This window comes from Amblyomma mixtum, chromosome 7 (genome assembly GCF_055824585.1).
Source record: "Amblyomma mixtum isolate Tamu chromosome 7, ASM5582458v1, whole genome shotgun sequence".
In the NCBI taxonomy this organism is placed as follows: domain Eukaryota; kingdom Metazoa; phylum Arthropoda; class Arachnida; order Ixodida; family Ixodidae; genus Amblyomma; species Amblyomma mixtum.
Window position 1 is genome coordinate 62,474,601 of NC_143018.1, and position 22,340 is coordinate 62,496,940.

The 22,340-nt window shown below is 45.8% G+C and overlaps 1 protein-coding gene across 1 annotated transcript in view; it reads left to right on the top strand.

Annotated features, from left to right (window-relative positions):
• The window catches only part of LOC149336275 (corticotropin-releasing hormone receptor 1-like), a 156,694-nt gene that overhangs the window by 97,648 nt on the left and 36,706 nt on the right, over positions 1-22,340 (top strand). The window contains exons 2-5 of the mRNA XM_089554690.1: positions 5,691-5,924; positions 12,047-12,141; positions 13,790-13,905; positions 15,522-15,654. Of these exons, the coding sequence (XP_089410816.1) occupies positions 5,691-5,924; positions 12,047-12,141; positions 13,790-13,905; positions 15,522-15,654 (578 nt within the window). The remainder of the gene's footprint in view (positions 1-5,690; positions 5,925-12,046; positions 12,142-13,789; positions 13,906-15,521; positions 15,655-22,340) is intronic.

Sequence of the window (22,340 nt, forward strand, 5' to 3'; positions counted from 1 at the left end):
TCCGGCTGCGAGTTCAATATTGTAGCGTAGTGGTGATGGCAAGTAGAATGGAAGCGACAGCGACAGGCTGGCGACGACCTCGACACTCTACTATTTATTTTGACAGAGTCGCGCCATTTAAAATGAATAATCAAACAAAAACAAGCTCGGCGGTGGCCACACCGATGAGTGCACCCGAGAGCCCCCGAGACCAGAAATACTGAGTCTATGAGGCGTGCTCTGTTTAAACATTACTCAGATCATTCTGGACGGTCGATGCGTAGGTTGCGGTGATCATCTTTACCGTGAAAACAAGACTGCGTTCGTCTCGTCCCAGTGGTGATACTACAAATGTCGCGAGATTCAGCAGCCTTCCCCAGCCATCAAACAAAACCAGCAGGTGACCTTGTGCTAGAGCAGACGACTGGGGAGCATCTCAACGACGTGGTGTTCATGCACTCGTGTTCGCGGTAACGGTGATCACCACTGTACGTGCTTTCTCAATCAGTGCTTTTTACAGAATCATGAAGTACTATACACAAGAAATTAAAAGCAACCTTATCGCGAAATTGAGAACAAATTGAACTTCGTGACTGCCTATCGACTATGGCATTCAAAGGGAAAGTGACAACTGTCACCAAAAAGTGATCTTTCATGAATCAGCTGTAATCGCGTCTTTTCCTGAAGGGCTAACGTGAACATACTCAGAAAGAGGCGGACAATAAATACTTACTGAGAATAATTACTCGGTGGACTTGTCTTTGGTGTTCCTTTAAACCATTTTTTTTACAGCAGGAAAGGCTCCGTGCGGACTCGCATAGCGTTGAATCGTTATCTGCTGCCATTTTTGTGGAGCAACTAAATGATTACGCTGCAAGCACATAGCCCTTTACCGCGAATAGAGCACTGCACGGGCCTAAATCTGAGGCCCGAGCCCGGCCCGGGGCCGATACCTGAAGCCCGAGCCCGGCCCAGGCCCGCGGCTTCAAGCCCGGGCCCGGCCCAGGCCCGCAAAGTTATCGCTGCAGCGAGCCCGGCCCGGCCCGTGAATCCTCGAGTGAAGCCCAGCCCAGCCCGGGCCCGGCCCGGCCCGTTTCACAGTTACGCTTGAGATATACTGCTCACTCTGAGCAAGTAGACTGCTACTAGACCGATAAGAAACTGGCCGTCAAAGGTTCTGAAAACAGTTTGGCTTGCAGAAAGTTCGTTCTTTTTAACCCAGAAGGAAGTGATTAAGAGTAGTGCTCGCCATGCCCGTCATTTGGACAGTGATCTCGTGCTGGTGCGCAAAAATAAACTAGGAAGTTTCGAGAGCCAAATTAAAAGGGCTGCATACGCGCGTAACAGACTACTTTGCATTTCCCCATGATTTTAATCAGTTATATTCTGTCGTCCGGGAGTATAAACATTAAAGCTGTCTAGCAAGCAGTGGGATGACAATTTTAGTGAATGCGATCTCACAGGTTGAGCTTATAGCCGAACTGGTCGCCTTTCAGCAGAAACGAAATGCTAAAAGGTTTGAGTATTTCACGGTGTGTGCTTTGAAGACTATAAGAGTCGTAAACTATGTTCCTCACGAATGCATTTATAATAGTGTATAGGTATGTTTTGGGGTGACGAACGATCAATGGCCAATTAAGGCCGGTTGAATTTTACTCTTACTGGTGGAGCAGAAGACAACGCGCGAACCACGTGATAACTTACAGGGCAAAACACTTGTCATGACAACCAGGCTGAAGAAGCGAGGAGGGATAGATGTGGTTATGAGATTAGATTTACAAACTGTGGCGAGTTTTTGTGGGTATTTCATTTACGAGACGTTCCGGTCAGCTGATCAATATGAAAACCAAATGCGCTTTACTTTGTGAATTTTCTCACACGAGAAAAATATAGCTATAACATAAACGCTATTTTTGGGGGGCTTAAGGGCCCAAGGGGAGGCAGGCTGTGAGAGAAACCGAAGCAGGGGGCTCCGGATCATTTCGACCACCTGGGTTTCTTCAACGAGTAGTGATACTGCAAAGTACGTAGCTTTCATGCTAGCCGCCAAGGTGGAAAGGCGGCCGCCGAGGCTAGGAGCAAACCCTGGTTCCCCGGCTCAGTAATCAAGCTCCTAAGCCACCGCGGCGTGGAAATAAGGAAACAAATAAGTCAAATAGTAAAGCTTACTTTTTTTTTTTCTCAGCGCGTACTATAACCGATAGCTCATCCGTGATGCTGCTCCAATGCCGCAGTTGTGTACTTCACTCTGCAATAGTGAATGAATAGTCGGACAACAGCCGTTTCTTTACGGACCCAAGCCCGACTCGGGTCCGCCGCTTTAAGCCCGAGCCCGGCCCGGGCCCGCAACTTCAGGCCCGGGCCCGGCCCAGGCCCGGCAAAACAAATCATGTCCCGGCCCGGCCCGGTCCGCGGGCCGGGCCGGGCCCGGGCTTTCGGGCCGGCCCGAGCCCGTGCAGTGCACTAACCGCGAATATCGTACGTTAGGGCGAGCTAGAGCACATGCGAAGATGTACGCGTACAGCATTTGTCAAAAGTACGTTGCACAAGGGGTTTCCTTCTGGGCCGTGCGTTACACATCGACAGCGTTTCAAATCACTTGAAGCTGAGACCAACTGTCATACTTACGCCTCCGCGAGTTACAGCTTCTGCGGACGTAACAAGGGCCCCACTATACAGCTTAGAAGCGCACTACTTGTCCTCCTTTCTTTTGACAGAGCCTGTATCTCTGCAAGTTTCTGGTATGCTAAATGCAAATCGAGCCGCACAGGCACGAGCTAAAGGCAGTAGGTTCTGGCAAAGACAATTTCGAAAGGTTCTAGATAACTCTGCCGGAACTAGACAACCCCCTCCACCATTTCTCGCTCATCCTTCAGTATTCACGGCCCTGTACGCACATAGCCCTACATTACCTACAAAAGTCTATGTGGGGCTCCATAGCTGCAGGTAACGTCGGTCTGATGGCTACGGTGTTCGACGAATTTAAGGTTTGATTCTGTGTGGTTTACTGCCCAAAACGACTCAGGCTATGAGGGACGCCACAGTGGAGGTCTCCGGATTAATTTCCACCACCTGGGGTTCTTAAACATGCACTACCATCGCACAGTACAGGGGCCTATAGCATGTCTCCTCCATACAAATGCGACCACCGCGGCCGGGATCGAACCCGCGTCTTTCGGGCCAGCAGCCAAGCACCATGACGACTTAGCCATGGCGGTGGCTGTCGACGAATTTAAGAACCACTAGGCAGAGACGACACCTACACCATCTTTCAATACGTTATCACTCTCGTCGAAATGTGCGAAATACTTTGTGAACCTGAACGAAGGATTATGTGCTTCCATATATTAACTGCGTCTTATCTCTTGGTTTGTGCATGCGCCTGCTTCTGCTTGCATTTCATGCGTGTTCATTTAACGAACTCTTTACGTTCGTTTGTTCACTTATGCTCCCTGCCGCGGCGGCTCAGTGACCAAGGCACTCGACTGCTGAGTCCAAGGTCGAAGGGTAGAATCCCAACAGCGGCACCTCATTTTGATGAAGCCGAGATGCAGTAGCGGCCATGTACTCTGCGATGTCAGTGCGCATTACAAAACCCTAGCTGACTGAAATTAGTCCGTAGCCCTTCACCACAGCGTCTCTCATAGCCCAGGTGCGGCTTCACGACATGAAACCCTACACACCACGCAATTTCATGCATATTAAGTACATGAACCATCGTCCTCCGTCCTTTATTGCTTCACTTTAATAAAACGAATCGCTGTCACATAAATTGAAGCCTTATGTAAGCTTAGCGGCACACGTGTTCGCCCCACTTTGTCTTCGTCAATGTCAGGTCTCCCCTCTCGCACGGACTCTCGCAAACCGCCAATGCCAGGGCATCACAGGTCTGTAATGAAGTGCGCTCTCTCCATCTGCCTCTCTCCTTCTCTCTAAGCACTGCTGGCCCCATGAGACCACGCTCAGTGCCACGAAGACCGGCACTCTGTTCTCCTTCTGAATTGCGGGTGAATAGACCTGAATAAAACATTGCGTTTGCAAAACGCCGAGAAAGATGTCAACGACGTGTTCCTGAAAAATATTCTGAGAGACAACGTTCGAACAGCTAATGATGCTTCTTGAAGCTGCGTAATATCTAGGGAGCAGATGCGGGGCAACTTGAGGCAATGGGCCTAATCTTGAAAATTTAGTGGCCTTGGAAATTTTTACTTTCTGAACATGCTTTTTTTTTCTTCCAGGCATAGCAGCATCACGAAAGTTCTTCGGAGCTTACGCTTCACTTATCTTTTTTAGACATAGCAGGTGGCAAGCAAACCTCACTGACGTCACTTCTTCACTATATTAGGATGTGAGGGCCAGGGGATATGAGCCATCATGGGGTGTTATCCTGTGAGAGTCTGTGGTGTACAGCCGCATATACCATCCTCTTTAACTGCCTACACTCACTTACTTTTAAATTAGAGGAGCGGGGGGATGCACCGTTGGCATCATCGTGAAGATGATCACGTGATATCGAAGGGGTGACGTCAGAAAGATTTTCAGTAACAAAGGCCGTCCACCTGACAACACCTCTTATCTGCTCCGAGATCAGAAATCTACTCTCAAGCCCATCTGAAGCGCTCATGAACAACACAGTGTAAAATAATGTCAACCCGACTTCGCCACAAATGAGGTCAACCAGTATTGTTCATTACTCGTCGTTTTTGCCCAAGGCTTTTCGCCTTCCGCTTTTTCTTATCTCTCCCTTTTCTCCCTCGCCTTTATATCTCCTCACTCCTTTCTCACAGTGCAGGATAGCGAACTGGTTTCATCTACCGGTTAACCTCTCCGGCTTTCCTCTTCCTCTTCCTCCTCCTCGTTCGTTTTGTTTTTGTGTTTTACAGTCCACTAATAAGTTTAACCAGCACCAGAAATCAGGCGTGGTAGCTCTCGTTAGCTTAAGTAACATTCCCTCGAGATCACTTTGATTCTAACACCCTTCACTGCTTCTAACTACTACACGAAAGGCGACAATGGAGAAGCAATGCGCGCAGTACAAAATTACGTTCACCAGGGAGGCTCCGATTTACACTGAACTATACGACGCCAATAAAAAGAAACAACTAATTTTCAGATGCACACGGACCACACTGGTTTCGACTGCTGTAGAAAAGCATTCCCAATATTTTCTTAAAGTCCGCCTATATATATGGATATCATATCATCTCCCTTAGTCATGATTGGTTATTGACTAACTGGTCATGATTGGTTAATGACTAACTAGTCATAACTGATTAGTTAATGTCTAAATAGTCATGGTTGGGTAATGACTAACTAGTAATCACTGGTTAATGAGTAACTAGTCATGACTAACCATTAATGACTAACTTGTCATGACAAACCAGTCATGACTGATTAACGATTAACTAGTCATGACGAACCAAATGACTCACTAACCATGGTTGGTTAATGACTAACTAGTCATTGTTTGTTAATGACTAACTAGTCATGAATTGTTAATGACTAACTAGTCATGACTTGTGACTAGTAATGACTACTTATGACTTTCCCTTCAGGCATAATGGACGGACGGACAGTCATGGCCGAGTATGAGCGCTTGAAGGCATTCGCCTTAAAATTAGCATCACGAATTCGGGGGTGCAGTCGATCTGTGGAATAAGTTTATGCGTTAATAAATGCCGCTCTTGTTCCCTGCCCTCCCCTCTGCGCAGGAGCATCTTCCACCGCAGTGGAGCCGCTCTTGGGGCCGCAGCAGGGACTAACGGAGCAACAACGATCTCAGTCCACCGAGCCAGACACCATTCTGCCTCGCTGCCAGTCTGCGTGGGACTCCTTCACCTGCTGGCCCCCAACCACGGCCGGCAGGGCTTTGCGAAAGCCTTGCGCACACATCATCGCATCGCTGGACATCTCGCTGGCAGAGTCGGACGCCTCGCTGGCCAGGGGTATGCGTGGATGCAGTCGGCGACTGTGTAGCCCCCGCGAACTGAGGAGCCTTTATAAGAAACTAGGGGCAATAAAAATAACGATGGCTTAGCTAGCTTGGCGTGCTTAAAGAAAAACTCCGTGATTTGTGACATGCGCTGCCTGGAACACTAGAACGTCAAAAAATATAGAACGAATTTCGGAACGCATATGTTTAAATATCTACTGTCTACAATTCTATATGAGATATTCAGGGAAACACACACTCATATGTGTCAACATTTAAAGCAAAAACAAAAAAATGCGTCATCTTTGTACTATCAGTATGTGTTGTGACGTCGTGTTAGTTTTTTTTTTCTTTTCCTTGCTTTAATTTGCTCGTTTTCCTTGCGCGATGCAGTTTTGCTTAGGTATATATACAGGGCGTGTCACCTAAGATTTTACACAATTTTCAAAAATAGGCTTTTAGCGTTAGAAGAGCGCTTGTTTCGGCATAGCATTGTCAGTGGTGTAGTACATCGGAATACGGCTAAGACGGGCTAACCAACAGGCTCGTTAACTAATAATGAATAGTTAACTTTTTTTAAGTATTACTGCTAGGCTCCTTAATTATTGAGAGACGTGTAACCTCCCGTAGATAATACCCATATCAGTTTTTAGAATTTAGAAAACGCGCTTACCCTCGGCGCTGTGGCCCGACAAATTTTGGCTACATCGCGCCAAAATACAAGCGCTTTCGAGCAGCTTCACTTCACTTCACTTCACTTTATTTTCCTTAAAGACCCTTTTCCAGGGTGTTACATAATGGGTGGGGTTTACAAAATGCAGGAATCAACAGTGCTTGAAAATGATGATGAACATGTTATGGCAGCAATATTATGGGGAAGGCCGCTCCAGTCAGCTGCTGCACGAGAAAAAAATGAGTTGGCAAAAACAGTGGTACGACCACGTGGACGCAAAACTTGAACAGAATGACCGATGCGATGGGACCTGCGTTGTGGAAGTGCGCATATGTATGGTTCTTGTTTTAGTGGTGAATAAAAGAACTTTTGAAACAGGACAAGACTGGCTATGCGACGGCGACTAGAAAGATTAGCTAGACCTGATTGAGATTTGAGGGATGATATACTCACGTCGTACGAGTATGAGGAGTGAATGAATCTGATAGCCCTGTTTTGAACAGCTTCGATAGCGTGTGTTAAATATTCTTGATGAGGGCTCCAGATGGGTGATGCGTATTCAAGTTTAGTTCTAACGAATGAGATGTACGCTTGTAGTCTTACGTGTTGTGGGGCTTCCCGTAGGTGACGTATTAAGAAACCTAGTGTTTTATTAGCAGATGATATCAGGTTAGTCACGTGCAAACGCCAAGATAAATCATTAGAAATTGTGACTCCTAAGTATTTATATGACTGGACGAGGTCAACTGGGGAATTGCAGACTGTGTATTTGAAGACAAGAGGATTTCGACGGCGGTGAAAGGACATGCACTGCATTTGTTAGAGTTGAGCCTCATCATCCACTGGGAGCACCAGTCTTGCACATGGCGCAAGTCTGCCTGAAGGGATTCTTGGTCAGAATGGTTAGTCACTGAGCGATAAATGACGCAATCATTGGCGAACAAGCGGATGTGACAAGAGACATGATGGGGTAAATCATTAATGTATATGAGGAATAACAAAGGACCGAGAACAGAACCCTGTGGGACGCCAGAGGTTACTGGAAGCGGGTTGGAAAGTTGGTTATTAATGACGACGGACTGAGAGCGATGCGTGAGGAAAGCTTTAATCCATGCAATTATGTTCGGATGTAGGTTCAACTGGGAGAGTTTAAGAAGCAAGCGTTGATGAGGTACTTTGTCGAATGCCATAGCGAAATCTAGGGAAATGGAGTCAGTTTGTAGGTTAGTATCAAGGTTGGCGTGAATATCATGTAGAAAAATGGCTAGTTGAGTTTCGCAGGAGAACCCCTTGCGAAATCCATGCTGTGATGGATGGAAGAAATTATTTGAATCCAAAAATTGCATGCTTTGAGAGTAAATGACATGTTCCATGATTTTGCACGGTACACTTGTTAAGCTTGTAGGCAAAGCAACCTCTCCAGTGGACGCAACTCGTCGAAATAGCCAAAATTTTTTGGGCCACAGCTTCAAGGGTAACCGTGTTTTCTAAATTTTAAAAGCTAATGTGGGTATTACTTGCAGTGGACTACACGCCTCTCAATAATTAGGGAGCCTAACTGTAATAAGTGAAAAGTTAATTATTCAATATTAGTTCATTAGCCTCCTAATTAGAACGTTTTAGCTGTTTCCTGTATTGCGGAGAGAATCGACTGAATTTGGTTTTGCATGTTAGTTTCCAATGCCTGAAATTGCGCTAGATAGATAGATAGCGGATAGATCCTTGTCCAGATACCAAGCCATCAACTGGCGCCGGTTACAAACTTACACCTTTCCAAACCCGGCCCTCTGGAGTCTTATGTACCCAGAGCAATTTTCAGAAACATGCGCAAACTGCGAACTTAGGGCCACCTTGGACCACATGCTATGGGAATGTCCTCATGCTCCCCGGGAGGGACGAGGTATAAACACAAAAGATCAATGGGAGACCTTGCTACTGAGCTCCGACCCGGCGACTCAGTTACAACTCGTCCGACTGGCCGAAGCCGCCGCCGAGAGTCAAGACCTTTCGGCCGTCGTCTAGGCGGGTAGCCCTCTGGCTACCCTCTTTCTGTTGGACAATAAAAGTTTTCCTATCCTATCCTATTTAGCTGTTTCTGATGAACTACACCGCTGACGGTGCTATGCCCAAGAAAGCGCCCTTCTAATTCAAAAAGCCTGTTTTTAAAAACTTCGTAAAATCTTAAGTGAAAGGGATTATATATAAATATTTGTGCGTCTTCTGCCGCATGCTTTCTATGCGGCTTCGTGCGCTGGCGGGGCCAGTGGTTTTCACACTGGTCTTGCAGCTTTCTGCCTGGGTCCTGCAGAATTTGTTTGTTGCCAAATAAAATGTAAATCTCGGTAAAACTTTTAAGACCAAACGGAGTTCCGAATACCTTTTTGGTGGAGTAGATTCTTACGCTACACTGTGCTCATTCTTCAAGGGTTTCAAGGGCTTTTTTACTGCTCCCGCCAGGTTAGAACAAATCTCTCCTATAGGCGTCGCACTCAAAAAGAAAAACGAAAGCCCGAGGCTTCAGGGAACTTGAATGTACAGAACTCACCAAATAACAATAGTACATCAAGCCCACCAAGTAACACGAGGGGTGAAAGGGCCGAACATAAATGAGCCTTTCGTGACAGCGACGCTCTTTCGGCGCACTATAGGCCGCTCCTAAGCTGTCGCGCGGTGCCTGCTAATGAAAGGACGTCTGGGCACAATCTCTGCTCCGCTCAAATCTGCGCCTGCTACGTTACCAGCTAGTTAATGACTCTCCTGGTAAAAGAACGCGCTCGACGAGAGCACGTCGGCAGCAATTCCAGGCCGTCATTGTGAGTGGCTAGCTTCAATCGCAGAAGCTAAAGAAACGCTGCACTCTGAAAGCACGATATTTGAAATGTCTAACTGCAAGTCGCTGCGCTTGCTACGTGAAATACGAAAGTGAGAAAATGGGAGAACAATAGGAGAATAAATAGGCAAACTTGGCTGGAAAGCCCATGCCCGAAGGAGAAGACGCGTTAAGGGGCAGCAATTAGGAACCGCAGCGACCTAAATAAGAAAGATTAATGATGGCGCGCTTTATGGATGAGCGCACACGTTGCCCGTGTAGAGTGCCTGCCACTCTGCTGCCAGCTGGTTCTAGCAGCCATTAATTAGGTGAGCATGAGCCTGAGAGTGGCACTCAGTACGTCTGGGTGACGTTTGTCTCGCGCTCACTTGTCACCAAAAGAACCTTTGTTCTTTCGCCCCTTCCCTTTCGACTACGGTTGTCCGCCGAGTCAAACTGATTGCTAACCGGTCGATTACTCAGCCTAACCCGTCTGACGTTGCGAGTACGGACGAAAGGCAAACATTGGAGTCATTGGGGTTCGCAGTTTAGCCTCTTTGATGTCAAATGTGGAAGCCAAGTACAGCAATACGTCAGATTTGTTTCACTCAGCGTGGACCGCTTCTCGCATCGACAGCAGTTCCTTTCCGAGAAACTAGCGTGCCCTTAAGTAGATAGACCTTCTATTTGAATGTCGTTCAGAGTCATCCTGACAGGCCGCTTACTAACCGGCTATAGTAAATATGTGCATTGTTCATGTCTCTTCCAAGCAAAGTGTGTGTGTGCGCCGTGAGAATTGGGAGCCATAACACTTGATGTAAACTTCAGTTGGTTTGCGAAAATTTGGACAGGTTTAATTAGAAGCGACGAGAACGAGACTGTATAATAGTGTTATGCTTGGCTGCGTACGGAGAAGTTGCGCATAAATGGGTGTGCGCGTGATAGCGAACGTGACGAGAAGAGTTATAAGTTGTGCAATTATGGGGATAGTCGGTACAAATCGAGGTTTGCCTAAATCAGTGAATATAGCTCCCCAGTGTTTGCACTGAAAACAGAGATGTAATAAGTTACGAGAGAGCCAAAGATGAGAGTCAGGTACCGACACCGGGAACAAGCTCCGGAACTCAGCTGTGATGACGTCAAAGTTCTTTTTTTTTTACGTAGAAGCTATGAATCAAGGATTGAGCTCCTCAATATTGAGGTAAGCATTAGAGCACAACCATTTCCACACTTGTTGGTCCCTAAACATTAGAGCAACACAGTTCCCACTTCGAGTTATTGATCAATTCGCCCTCGCCTTACCGTAAGCTTGCCGTCACGGTTAGCTTAGTTGGTAGAGTGACTAATCCGGTGAAGCGGTAGTCCCGAGTTCGAACCCCGGACCAGGACGAATTTTCTACAACTGCGAAGTTTCTGAGAAAAGTGTTTACCTTTCCTTTGTAGCTGTTTGGCTGCGCTCGGGTGGACGTCAGTGAGTAATTACTCCATTATCACTCCACACTTGTGTTCGGCAGAAGAAAAAAATACATATTAAACGCCCAAAAATAGTGTAAAACAAGCCCACTACTTCTGACTTCATCGACTCAGTCCTATACTTCAATCTGAGCGTCGGGAAAATGCTCCATGCAAAAAGACCTGTTTTTCTAACGAACAAACGTCAAATAGAGCTGCATAGTAGCTGCTGTTAGTTTCTACTGAAAAGAAAATCTGAATGGAGCAGTTCCTAGTTTCCCGTTACGATCTATTTTTTGTGGAGTTTTAGTGATGCAGCGTAAGTGGCAGAAGGCAAAAAGGGGGATCTTCCAAATATATTGCAGTAGCGAGAGCGCAGGCTATGAGCGCTAAGTCAAACATTATATGAGTTCGAAGACATGGATATCATACTCTGCGGTCAATAGCGACAGTTTCGTGCCAAACCTTCCATGGATTTAACAATGTTGAAGTCAATTTCCTGTTCTTTCTTAATACAAAGTCTCCATTTACCTGCTTTGTAGTTCACCCTGTAACGTGCATGCGACGCAAACTTCAGAAATAGTAAAAAAAATACAGTATTCTCTCAATATTGGCCCCTACTTCGCAGAAATTTTAAAAAGGGCTAGATCACAACGAAAAAGTATCTCCACTGCATGAATAAGATTGGTGACCAATCATAACTACAGCGTGTCGACGTACGCAGGATATCATATGGTTAAACTGGTATCCCTGTAGAGCTAGGCGCTCCTAGAATGTGATGTGAATACGAGATGATGTGGTCATAGTGTACCCGACCCAGATTTTGAATTTGTCTGTATGATGTGGTAAAAGTGTACCCTGGCCCAGATTTTGAATTTGTCTGTTTCCATAGCTCTTATGGCCTCAGACACTATAAGAGCACACTATTCAAAAAATATAATCAGATTGGGGGGAGGGGGGGAATGCTGTGCAAGTTAACACTAATCTTTCAGATTTCTGTTCTTTCAAACGCCATTTCTAGAAGATGGCACCTCCGCCGTCGTCTCTTCAGTAGCCTTTAATGTTTTCTTGCGCTATTTTACCAGTCATGGCGCCGAGAAAGCCACATTGCCCGCTTACACACATTTGCTCAAGCCTCACCTTCATTCCTGCCCAATGCCACCGACGGTTTCGTCGACTAAGCCTCAACGTTCCGTCCCAGGTCTGTACGCGTACCGGGTGTGTGGCACCGACGGGAACTGGCTCTGGGGAAACTGGACCAACTACACCGAGTGTTTGGGCCTCATCAATCAGCAGGTAAGCTCGAGGAACCCGGTAGTGGCCGTGCGATGGCTCATCGCTCAAAGTGGACGTCATTCGGAAGGAGAAGTTAGTAGATCGGATCGTTGGGAAGTAGGTGGGCAAGCCTTTCATATATGACGTAAATACGGAAGCAAGAGATCTGAACGAATAGAGGTAGAAGATAGAGATAGAGAGGAAGAGATAGAGACACACACACGCTTCCAGTGCTACACCTGCTTTTACATTTTATTTGAGAACTAATGTTTTTAAATATTCTTTTTTCCTCGCACGATAACAGATTGAAACAACTTACCTCTGCCTCTTCTAACCAGCATTTATTCAATTGAAACCTTGAATTGCTCTTAAATGATTTTCTTGTCTGCTTTTTGGTTGCCCAAACTGATCGTGTTTGTTCCTTGCTGCATGTTTGACATTTCATTTTTGGATATTTCATTAATTGGCTTACTTCTGTTTGTTTGTGTTTATGACTTTCCCCAATGAAAAGCTCGGTTCCCAATTCGTTTAGTCTTTGTTTTGCTCATATTCTATTGCCAAAAGAACAAGTGTTCTGAATTTATTATTTGCTATCTTTGTTCTGTACACTGATGTCATTTGTATGCCCCTCCTGCTTGGGCCGTAAAGGCCTGCAGTATTGAATAAATAAATAAATTCATTCATTCATGCGTTCATTCATTCATTCATTCATTCATTCATTCATTCATTAATACTGGAATAAATAAGGCATCGAGCACGATGCCGAAGTGTTCGAAACAATTTAGGTGAGGATACGAATTTAAAAATAAACAGTTGGTAACACTGGGCCGCGGCCCGCAGCATCCGGTATTACTCCCCTGGCCAATCACAACAGTAAACGAAATCAGCTTTTTAATGTTTGATTTTATTAAACAAGTCAGGAATCAAAATTTTAGAGCTTGTAATTTTTTTTCTTGCGATCAGGTCCTTGTGTAAGTAACAAGAAAAGTTTAGCAACGGACGGCTTTTTCGTCGTGTAGAAATTCTGTGCTGTGGTCCTGAACTGCAGACTTAAGCTTTCTGCGACTATGTTGCGTAGACGCGTGGGGAGCGGGTGTACGGCACAGTTTGCCTTTCGACTTCATCATTCGGGAGGAAAACTGAAGGCGATATTTTTACAAAGCTCTCTTTTCTAACCGTAACCACCGCCATTCACTAAACGGTTACTCATCATATGGTTGAAGAGCAAAAACCTGAACAGGGAGGTAAATGCAGAGGGTTCGTCTCCGTTAATGCCTGTAGAGGCCAACAGTTACGGATCCTGCCGGAAACGAATGAACGACTCCCATATACTGCGAAGAGTGATATAATGAAGGTGCAAGGTAAACCGCGCAAGCTTAAACCGTATTAACTTCAATAAGTTTTGCACTCTTCATGGTCAAAGGCTACGCCCCTTAGATTACGAAGGGTGCTTGATAAAAGTAGGCTGAACGTCACAGACAGCCAGTGCTCAAAGAGAGGACTTAAACGACGAAGGAATCGCGCTCTCTTTGTTTCCCTCCGGTCCATGTGTGCTGGTTCTTTGCAAACGCATATAGAGTCACACAGAGAATAGCACCAAACTACACAAGGTGACGGTCGTAGCCAGGCGCCTGGTGACTAAAAGAGTTAATTTTGTCCCTATTCGCAGCCTGGTAGAGAAAGCAGCTCTGCAGTGTCCCTGGCTGTGGTCTACATCTTGCTCCTCTTCTCCCTGCTGTCCCTGGTCTTCCTGTCGGCCAGCATGCTCATCTTCTGCTACTTCAGGTGACGTCCTGCTACCCACTACGTGAGAAGCACTGACCGTTGATGAGGCTCTCGGAATGGTCCCTAAAGAGCTCTTCCGCCAGTCGTCTACACAGATTTAGGGCTGGATTCGGCCACGACGCGAAACCGCCTAGTCGAAAATGATGAAGCTACCCTTAATGAGTTTCAAAAGGGCCTAGGTGGTTCAGCACATAGACTCGCAAGAGCGCGCTAATTTCAGAACAAGATATATAACCCGATGAACATTATGACACCATGACTTCGCTTCAAGGCATTGCAAGGGTATTGCGCATCTGTTTCCGTTTCGTTGGATTCATCGTGTCCTGTCCATGGTTCTCTGTATTGCGCGTCTGTTTCCGTTTCGTTGGATTCATCGTGCCCTGTCCATGGTTCTCGATTTAGCGTACACATAAAAATAGATCCTAGAATGCAACAAAAAGACGTGGAGTCCTTTGCTAGTCACAGAATTTCTTGTCGTAGCAGCACTGCTTTGCAGCATTTTTAGGGACATTTCTCAAAACATGTGAGCATTTAGCGCCTGAGAGAAACCAGTTAAAGGCGCACGGCTGCTTTCTTTTTCTGCTTCGAGAGTAAGCTGCGGCGCTTGGACAGCGGTCTGCAGACTTGTCCCAGCTGAGCACTTGAGAGCAGTTCACAGTGTTGTAGAGGATGTACCGGATAAAAGAATATGTTTGCAATTTTTAAGGCGGAAGCCTTTAATGCGTCATCGTTGTAAGCAGGAGTTGTCGACAGAAATGTCACGCTTTTCAATTGGTCGAAATTGCCGTGACGTCACAGTGCGCGAATTTCAAACGGGGCAAAGTGTACTTTGGCTAGTAACCATGCAACCAATTAAAGGGAACTAAACTTAGTGCGGCTGAGTTTAGTTCATTGCTTAATTAACCAATTAGCCTAATTAAGCTTTCTAGTCAGACCAGATAAATAAATAAAACCGAGAAGGAATGTGGTCGAGTTCAGGAATCGAACCAGGGTCTCCGGAGTGCGAGACGAGCACGGTAACCACTCCGCCATGCCAGCTCGATTGTTTTGGAATGAACAAAGGCGCGTCTAGTGAATACGATGTCCTCGTTCACTCCCATCTTCTTCCCTTCTCTTAAGGCGAGGTTCAGATGTCCACCGAGATATGCGAGACAGATACATTTCCTTTTCTCAAAAACTAATTTACCGACAAGCAAGACGTAGAGCCGAACAGGCGATGGCGTTCTGTAGACTCCCTGACAGCGTTGCAAGACGCTGTCGCGTTCCACACTCAGAGGCGAAGCTTAACATCGTAACCACACATCAGTGACACTAGCAGCAACACCGCGCTTAAGGCTTTCGCCTCACCGCGCTTTAGGTTAACAAAGCGCCCCCCTGAATTTTTTAAAGTTTAGGCCGCCATCTAGATGCACAACTGTCGTGTCATCGCCGAGGCTTCAAAAGTACACTCTCAGGTCGAAATGTCTTCGTCGACCCTTACCGCCAGGTGTCGACGCTATAGGAGACACCGAGAGGACTTCCTTCTACATGTTATTTTTTGTGACATGACTATAATATCCGAATAAAAACTCATTCTGATTCTCTTTCTGTCATGCTCGTATTTGTTTTTCCTTCAGATCTCTGGAGTGCCCGAGGACTCGAGTCCACCGGAACCTGGTGCTGGCCCTGGCGGTGCACGCGGTCATGCTGGTGGTGCTCGCCACGCCACTGGCACTGCACCCGGACGCACCCACACCATTCGCACAGACAGTGAGTCCATTCAGTTGACCCCTAGTGCAGGGCATACTCACGACAGCGCAGATCAGGTCAGTGGATGGTGCTAAGCATATTAAGGCGGAAGCCTTTAATGCCTCATACTGTCGTTAGCAGACGCGTCGGCAGCCGAGTCGGCAGATCTGTATCGAACCAGGGCCTTTGGCCCCTGAAGCCGAGACGCTACCACTCCGCCACGAAGGCTCAAGGGTCGAGCATGAATAAAGGCGCATCTAGTGAATGCATGGGTTTCATAAATAAAATAAAAGGAATAAATTCAATAAAAGTAAAAATAAAAAATAAAAATAAGAAAATAAAAACAAATTAAAAATAAGGTGGGAAAATAAAAATAAAACAATAAAAATAAGAAAAGGAGCAAAAATAAAAACTATAAAAAACAAAATATGAAAAATAAAAAGTAAATAAGCAAACAGTGCGCCAGGAAACGCTTTCGCCTTGCAGCACTTTAGAGAGCCAAAGTGCCCCTGATTTTTTTTCAACAGATGAGACGCAGGCACTGTCAGTACACCCAACAGTGAGTTCTTCAAATCATTGTTACTATCATGGTTGGCGAGGTCAAGCATTCAATGCGTACCTATTCCACTGTTATTGCATGTGTAACTGACTTGACTTAAAGGGACCTTAGTAACAACCTAGCCGTTCAACCGTACCACACAGACGACTAGCGCATGAGCCAAAGAATTGCTGTTGCTGGCTGCACTAACATATTTGCTAGCCGGACCAGAGGCGACATTCCTCATTGAGGGTAACCTTTATCAACAATTAGGCGCACGCCCAATGGAGAAAGAGTCGTTCAAACGATGAGCTAAGGTAACAGAACGAACTTTCAGTAAATGAAGAAGTTCCGCTTGAGAAAGCTGAATTTGTCCTTGAACAGTTGGTGAGGGCCAGAGCTTTCAGTCACGACATGCTATAACGTCTACGCCGCCTTCTTCGTAGAACGTACAACGTATAGCTATTACTGTAAGCAAAAGAAGACGCGGCGTGCTGATGGATGATTGCCTAATGACTGCTGCGCATATCATGCTAAGCCGAACCCATGAAGGCTGTTTTGATCAAGAGCCAAGAGGTTTCAAAAGAGCCAACAGTAAATAACAAAAAAAGAAGTTGCAGAAGTAATGAAGAGTGTTTCTGGGGATCCCTTAATACTGTGTGCAACAAGTCACGATCTTCTTCACCCCGGAATGTATTTTTGTTACCAACAGCAGGTCCGTATTGATTTATATCTTTTATGGTCGATGAGTTCCTATAGTTGTCTTCAAGAGTGAGCAGTGAAAACACGGTCAATAGTGCCCTTTGTTGCGTTGTCCGCGTTGCAAATCAAGCATGCAGTCATTCCGGACCGCATAATTGAATCAGAAATTGAGAAGAAACGCGTGAACAGCACATGACATGGAACTGGCGGAGGTCGATGCAAACCAGAAGCCTACACTTAATGGCAATGCTGGTGCCGTACACTGAATATTAACTGCTATTCTTTGAAAATTTTTCTCACAGGCTGTAAATTGATCAGTACTACCAGTAATCAATTCCCTGTGGCCTTGTTTTTGTCTTGTAAAGCGTGCTTTGCCACATTTTGCTTCTTTTTGAGGAGGAGCCCTCTTTACAACACAATTTAGTGGTGATACGAGAGAGGCTGGCTGGCGTGTCTGAATGAACTTAAACCGCTTCGACCACAGAGGGAAGAATGTTAGAAATTATCATGTACAAATATGGAGTGATAAGGCTATGCATTATGAACTACAGCTATCTCGAAGGAAAGTTTTGCAAGGCAGTTCTTGCAGTTCTTCCAAGAAAAAGAGAAACAGAAGACAGGAAAGACAGGATGGTGAACCAAGCAATGCCCAATTGGCAGCACTACACGTGAGGCGAGGGACAAAGAGAGTTAAAAAGAAAGAGAACAGGAATTAAGAGTCTCAGTTCAGTTCGCAGTATTGGGCGTGCCCTCGTTGTTCTTTAGCGTGTAACAACACGAGACGCTCACTGCGAGTATACAGTCTGACGTTCAAGCCTGTCTCTCTTATAGGTAAGGAGTTCCTTAACAACTTTCCCGGAAGACAGAGGTTGAGGTCAATGTCTCAAGACCATGGTCCTTGTTAGGGGTCATGACCTCGAGCGGCAGCGGGTTCATGACCAGCAGATAGATAAATAGGGATAGACAAATAAGGACATAATCGCCCGCGCTGTTGTCAGATAACGCCTCCTAGTTCCTCTAGGCGCAAACGACCCTTCGCTAAGGGCCTCTTTTCGCGCGTTATTTCAACCGGTTACATAAGTATGAACCGGTTCCTTGATGACAAATCTCATCTCTTTTTTTTTTCGTTCTTTTGCTCGATCATTCATCGTTGGCTCGTTCGTTCCTCGCTGTTCCTTGCGTGCGTCGCTCCTTTTCGGAACGCGGCCGCGGTGCTACGGCTACTTTAAGAGCCACTGCGTTCAGCTGGTTCTCTTTTCCTACTGGGCAGCGCGTTTAACGTCTATCAATATCATACAGTGTGGGCGTGTCAAAAGAACCAGGAACTAGATATTACTGAAAACCCCGCAAATGAACCGGGGGAATGGTTGCTGACCAGCTCATGCCTGGAGGATCAGAAAGCACTTGTCCAACAGGTGAGACTGGCAGCTTTCTCAATGAGGACTAGAATAAGGACTGTACTCGCAATTACTTGCTCCACAACAATGTTTTATTCATTCATTCATTTTCGCTGAAGTGATGATGTCCCTCTCACTGTTTGAAGCGCCGTAACGCTTGCTCGCTCATCGGCGGAATTCGCTGCTGTGGCCTAGTAATTAGCATGCTCGGGTGCTAAGCCTGAGGACGTGGGAAAAACCCCCGGTCGCGGCACCAACGTTTCTATGAATGCGAAATGCGGAACACACCTGCGTGTTGTGCGATGTTAGTGCATGTCGGTGAAAATTAAACAATAAACACAAAGACTCCTGCTTCACAAAAAAAAACGTTATTCAAAAGTGATATGCAAATCAGCGCGCCAGAACCACTTGCAGAGCTCTCCAAAATATGCAAATGCACACCGAAATTTTAAAGAAGGCGTGTACTGGCTCGCGACGAAGAAAAAAAGGACTGAGAAAAATAGAAGGCATACTTTGTCGCCATAACCCGCGAACGTTGCATTAGCCCTCCGTCACTGCGTTGACTCCCTGATGTGGTGAGATTTATAAAAAGGCCTCTCGCGACAGGCTGAACAAAAGAATAAGCGTGGGAAACATGCTTGTTTTCACTGGTAGCGCACCAATCTCACTGTCAACGTGTTTCTTTATTATATTTTATTGTTTATTTTCTTGTTTGAAAATACTGCAGGCCCATGATTTGGTCCCGGCAAGATTTACCTTCTGTTGACGCCCCACCTCATGTTGTGTCTTAACGTCCGTCTGTGCCCAGTTTCTATGTGTTGAGCACATTAAAGCCGCAATGCAGTAACAAATAGCCCTTTTTCTTGCGTTCTTTAATATGCATCGCGTTCTACGTAACCTAAACCAAAGTATCGAAGCACCCAGTTAGGCTTCGCAGAAACAAAGTTGAAACAACATTCTTCGCGACCACCGGAAGAACTATTTTTAGCATTGACTCACTGTTCTTTAAGGTATTTAGCAGCCTTCAGTTCCTACTTCGAAGCCCTCGTTTGTCAGAGAACCTCGCAGAACAAATTTCCCGGAGAGTCCAAAAGAACATGGAAGTTTCCGGCTATAAAGCACTAGTACGGTGGCGACGACAGATTCGGGGACCGTGGATGAGACCTATATCTAATTATTGCAGTGCAAGGAAAAGGGAAGGAAAAAGAGGTGTTCCTTCTAACATACATGACGAAAGACAACTGTCACCGAAACCACAGAACATAGGAATGTTTTTTTTATTATTTTTAATTCGTGGTGTTGATCAGTGGAAGATTAATGGAGCAATTATTTTAAAGACAACTTGTAGAAACCAGAAGAAAAACAATAACCACATTCTACCGGTGAGGTCTGAGCCCACGATCTCCGAGGTGGCAGGTTCGGATCCCACTGGGGGCATGTGGTTGTTTTTTCTTCTGCTATCTAATAAATTAGCTTTAAAGCAATTGTTCCATTCATATCCCACTGATGAGTACCACAAACAAAAAACAAAAAAGAAAACATCCCCTTTGCTTCTGGGTTTCGTGACTGTTGGCTTCCGTTATGTATCGCAGTGAAAATTGAAAAGGTGTGGCTGTCAGCTCCAGGAAAAGACACCAATCTACGACACCGACTGCGGTGCACAAGACGCGTGAAATATATTAAGGGCAGGATAAGTGCAGGGGATGACCAAGATACTGCAGTTGCCCACAGTAACGTTCCACTGCGTATCGTGCACTGGGGAAAGGAAATAAGAGAGAAAATGGAGGATGCGAAGAGAGGGGAGGGGGAGACGAAATAATTTCGCATGGACGCAAGAAGCAGAGAGCTCTGCCCATTTCTTCACTACGTTTTTTTTTTTTGTTTTATCTAATATATCAATGTTAGGCAATAAACTTTCTAGGCTGATGACAAACGGCACCATCGTCCAAAGACCCTCTACGTCGTCAGCTCCAGGTTGCCCCTGTGGTCAAGAGCAGCTCGCAGCTCTTCCCTTGCAGCACTGACGAGGCGTTGCATTCACTGGGCAGTACTCATATATCATCGTTATGGCCTGCAGCCCTACTCGTGGCTTCTACGCCTCAGATGCTTTGATAAGTGTTCCTGGATCATCTCCTCAGGGACATAGGCGTCAGAGACCGGACTCTCGGGCGTAATGATGATATATGAACACTGCGTCGTGAATGCAACGCTGAACCACAGAAGGCACGCTAAGGTAGGCTTATGAGCAAGGCGAGGGGTAAAAGGGAGGACCTGAAGAAAAGAGTTAGTTATTGATGCAATAACAAGCACAGCACCAAGAAAAAGAGGACTGTGTGATCCACAGGACAACGCACAATGCATGAGCTAAGGTTTATAACAAAATACTGCTACGTAATACAGAAATTAAACGTAAGCTGAACTTAGTGGCGACCACTATTAGTTTGAAATCAATTATGATACTTCGATAGGGTCCAGATAGTTACAAGGCTAGGATCAAAAAGTAGTAATGCGTCGCAGGGCACCTCAAGGAGCAAAATTTATGTTTAACAATACGTTTTGCTGGGCAAGTTGGAAGTAATTATATTGTGGACCAGCGCAAAACGGACAAGGGACCAAGGAAAGAGAACCCGTGTCGTGTTCTTTTTCCTTGGTTCCTTGTTCGTTTTGCGCTGGTCCAGAATATGAAAATTTATGTAATGGTTGCATTATTATGGAAGCCTTCTCCGCGCTAATTTCTGTGGAACAAAGAAGTAGCTCGTATCAAAATCAAGCAGTAACCTCTCCTCTTAGGCTTGTCATTAAAACCGAAAGAAAACTTGTGGGAATTCACGCCATCCGCACGACTTTCTGTGCTGTTCCGTTCAGATACTGGAAAACCCCGCCCACTGAGCGAGGCACGGGACAGCTCAAGAAGCAATTTTCTTTTCTCTGGGCTTCCTGGCCGTCCCGACCACTCTGCAATGAATGCACGCTACTCGTTCCTTTCGCTTGTCTACGGTATGTGATGTTGGCGCGAAAGTTGTGCGTCCTCAGGGCTGGACAGAGAGCCGGGCTGAAGCGGCAAGGTTCGTAACAGACCGTTTTTCGCTGTCCTTTAACGAGGTCTTTAACGACGGGAAGAGTGGGTGAGAGAACAAACGTTGGTTAGTGACATCCTAGTCGAAATCAAGAGGAAGAAGCTTTATCAGGGCATGTAATGCGAAGGCAAGATAACCGCTGGTCCTTAAGGGCAACGGAGTGGATTACAAGAGAAAGAAATCGTAGCAGGTGGCGGCAGAAAGTTAGGGGGTGGATGAAATTAAGAAGTTTGTGCAGATACGGTATCCGCAGCTTGCAAAGGACAGGGTTAATGGAGAGACATGGGAGAGGCCTTCGCCCTGCACTGGGAGTAGTCAGGCTGATGATGATGATGATAATGTATTTTAGCATCCGGAAGATCTGCCACCGCGGCTTCCCCAATTTAGCATGTACGTTTACGCAAGCAGTTGTGATCACGCGAGGCTGTGTGAGGATTCGGTATCTTCCACAAGGCACGTGAAAGCCTCAGGGGGCCAGTGTCTCGCCTCTGTTTGTGCTCTGCTTTCTGAAAGTGTTCTCTACCAACTCTCTTGCCAGGAGAAGACACGTTTTGTCGGGCTCCCACGCAATGTATCCTAAGTTATACATCTAATAAGCCCCAGATATTTATTTATTTATTTGTTTATTTTATTTGTTTATACTCACTGGTAATCCCGTGTCGGTTGAGGCAGGAGGGTATGGTCAAATCAACAAGATAGCTGTCAAGTATTAATCAGGACATTTAACTGGTCAGCATGTTGAGAAAAAACAACAAATGATAAAACTCAAATACAACAAAGCTATGACGTAAACAATGAAATAGTACATGAAATAAGGCTATTTTCGGTATCATTATACAAAGAATAACAAAATTTGGAAAGCAATGCTACTTTTTATAATATACAGACAATAAGTAAGCAATAAAAATTATGAATGTACACTGGAAAGGCGCTAACGTAGTATATGTAGCTGTTTTTGTAACGCTCCACACGCTCCATATAATGCCGTGAAGG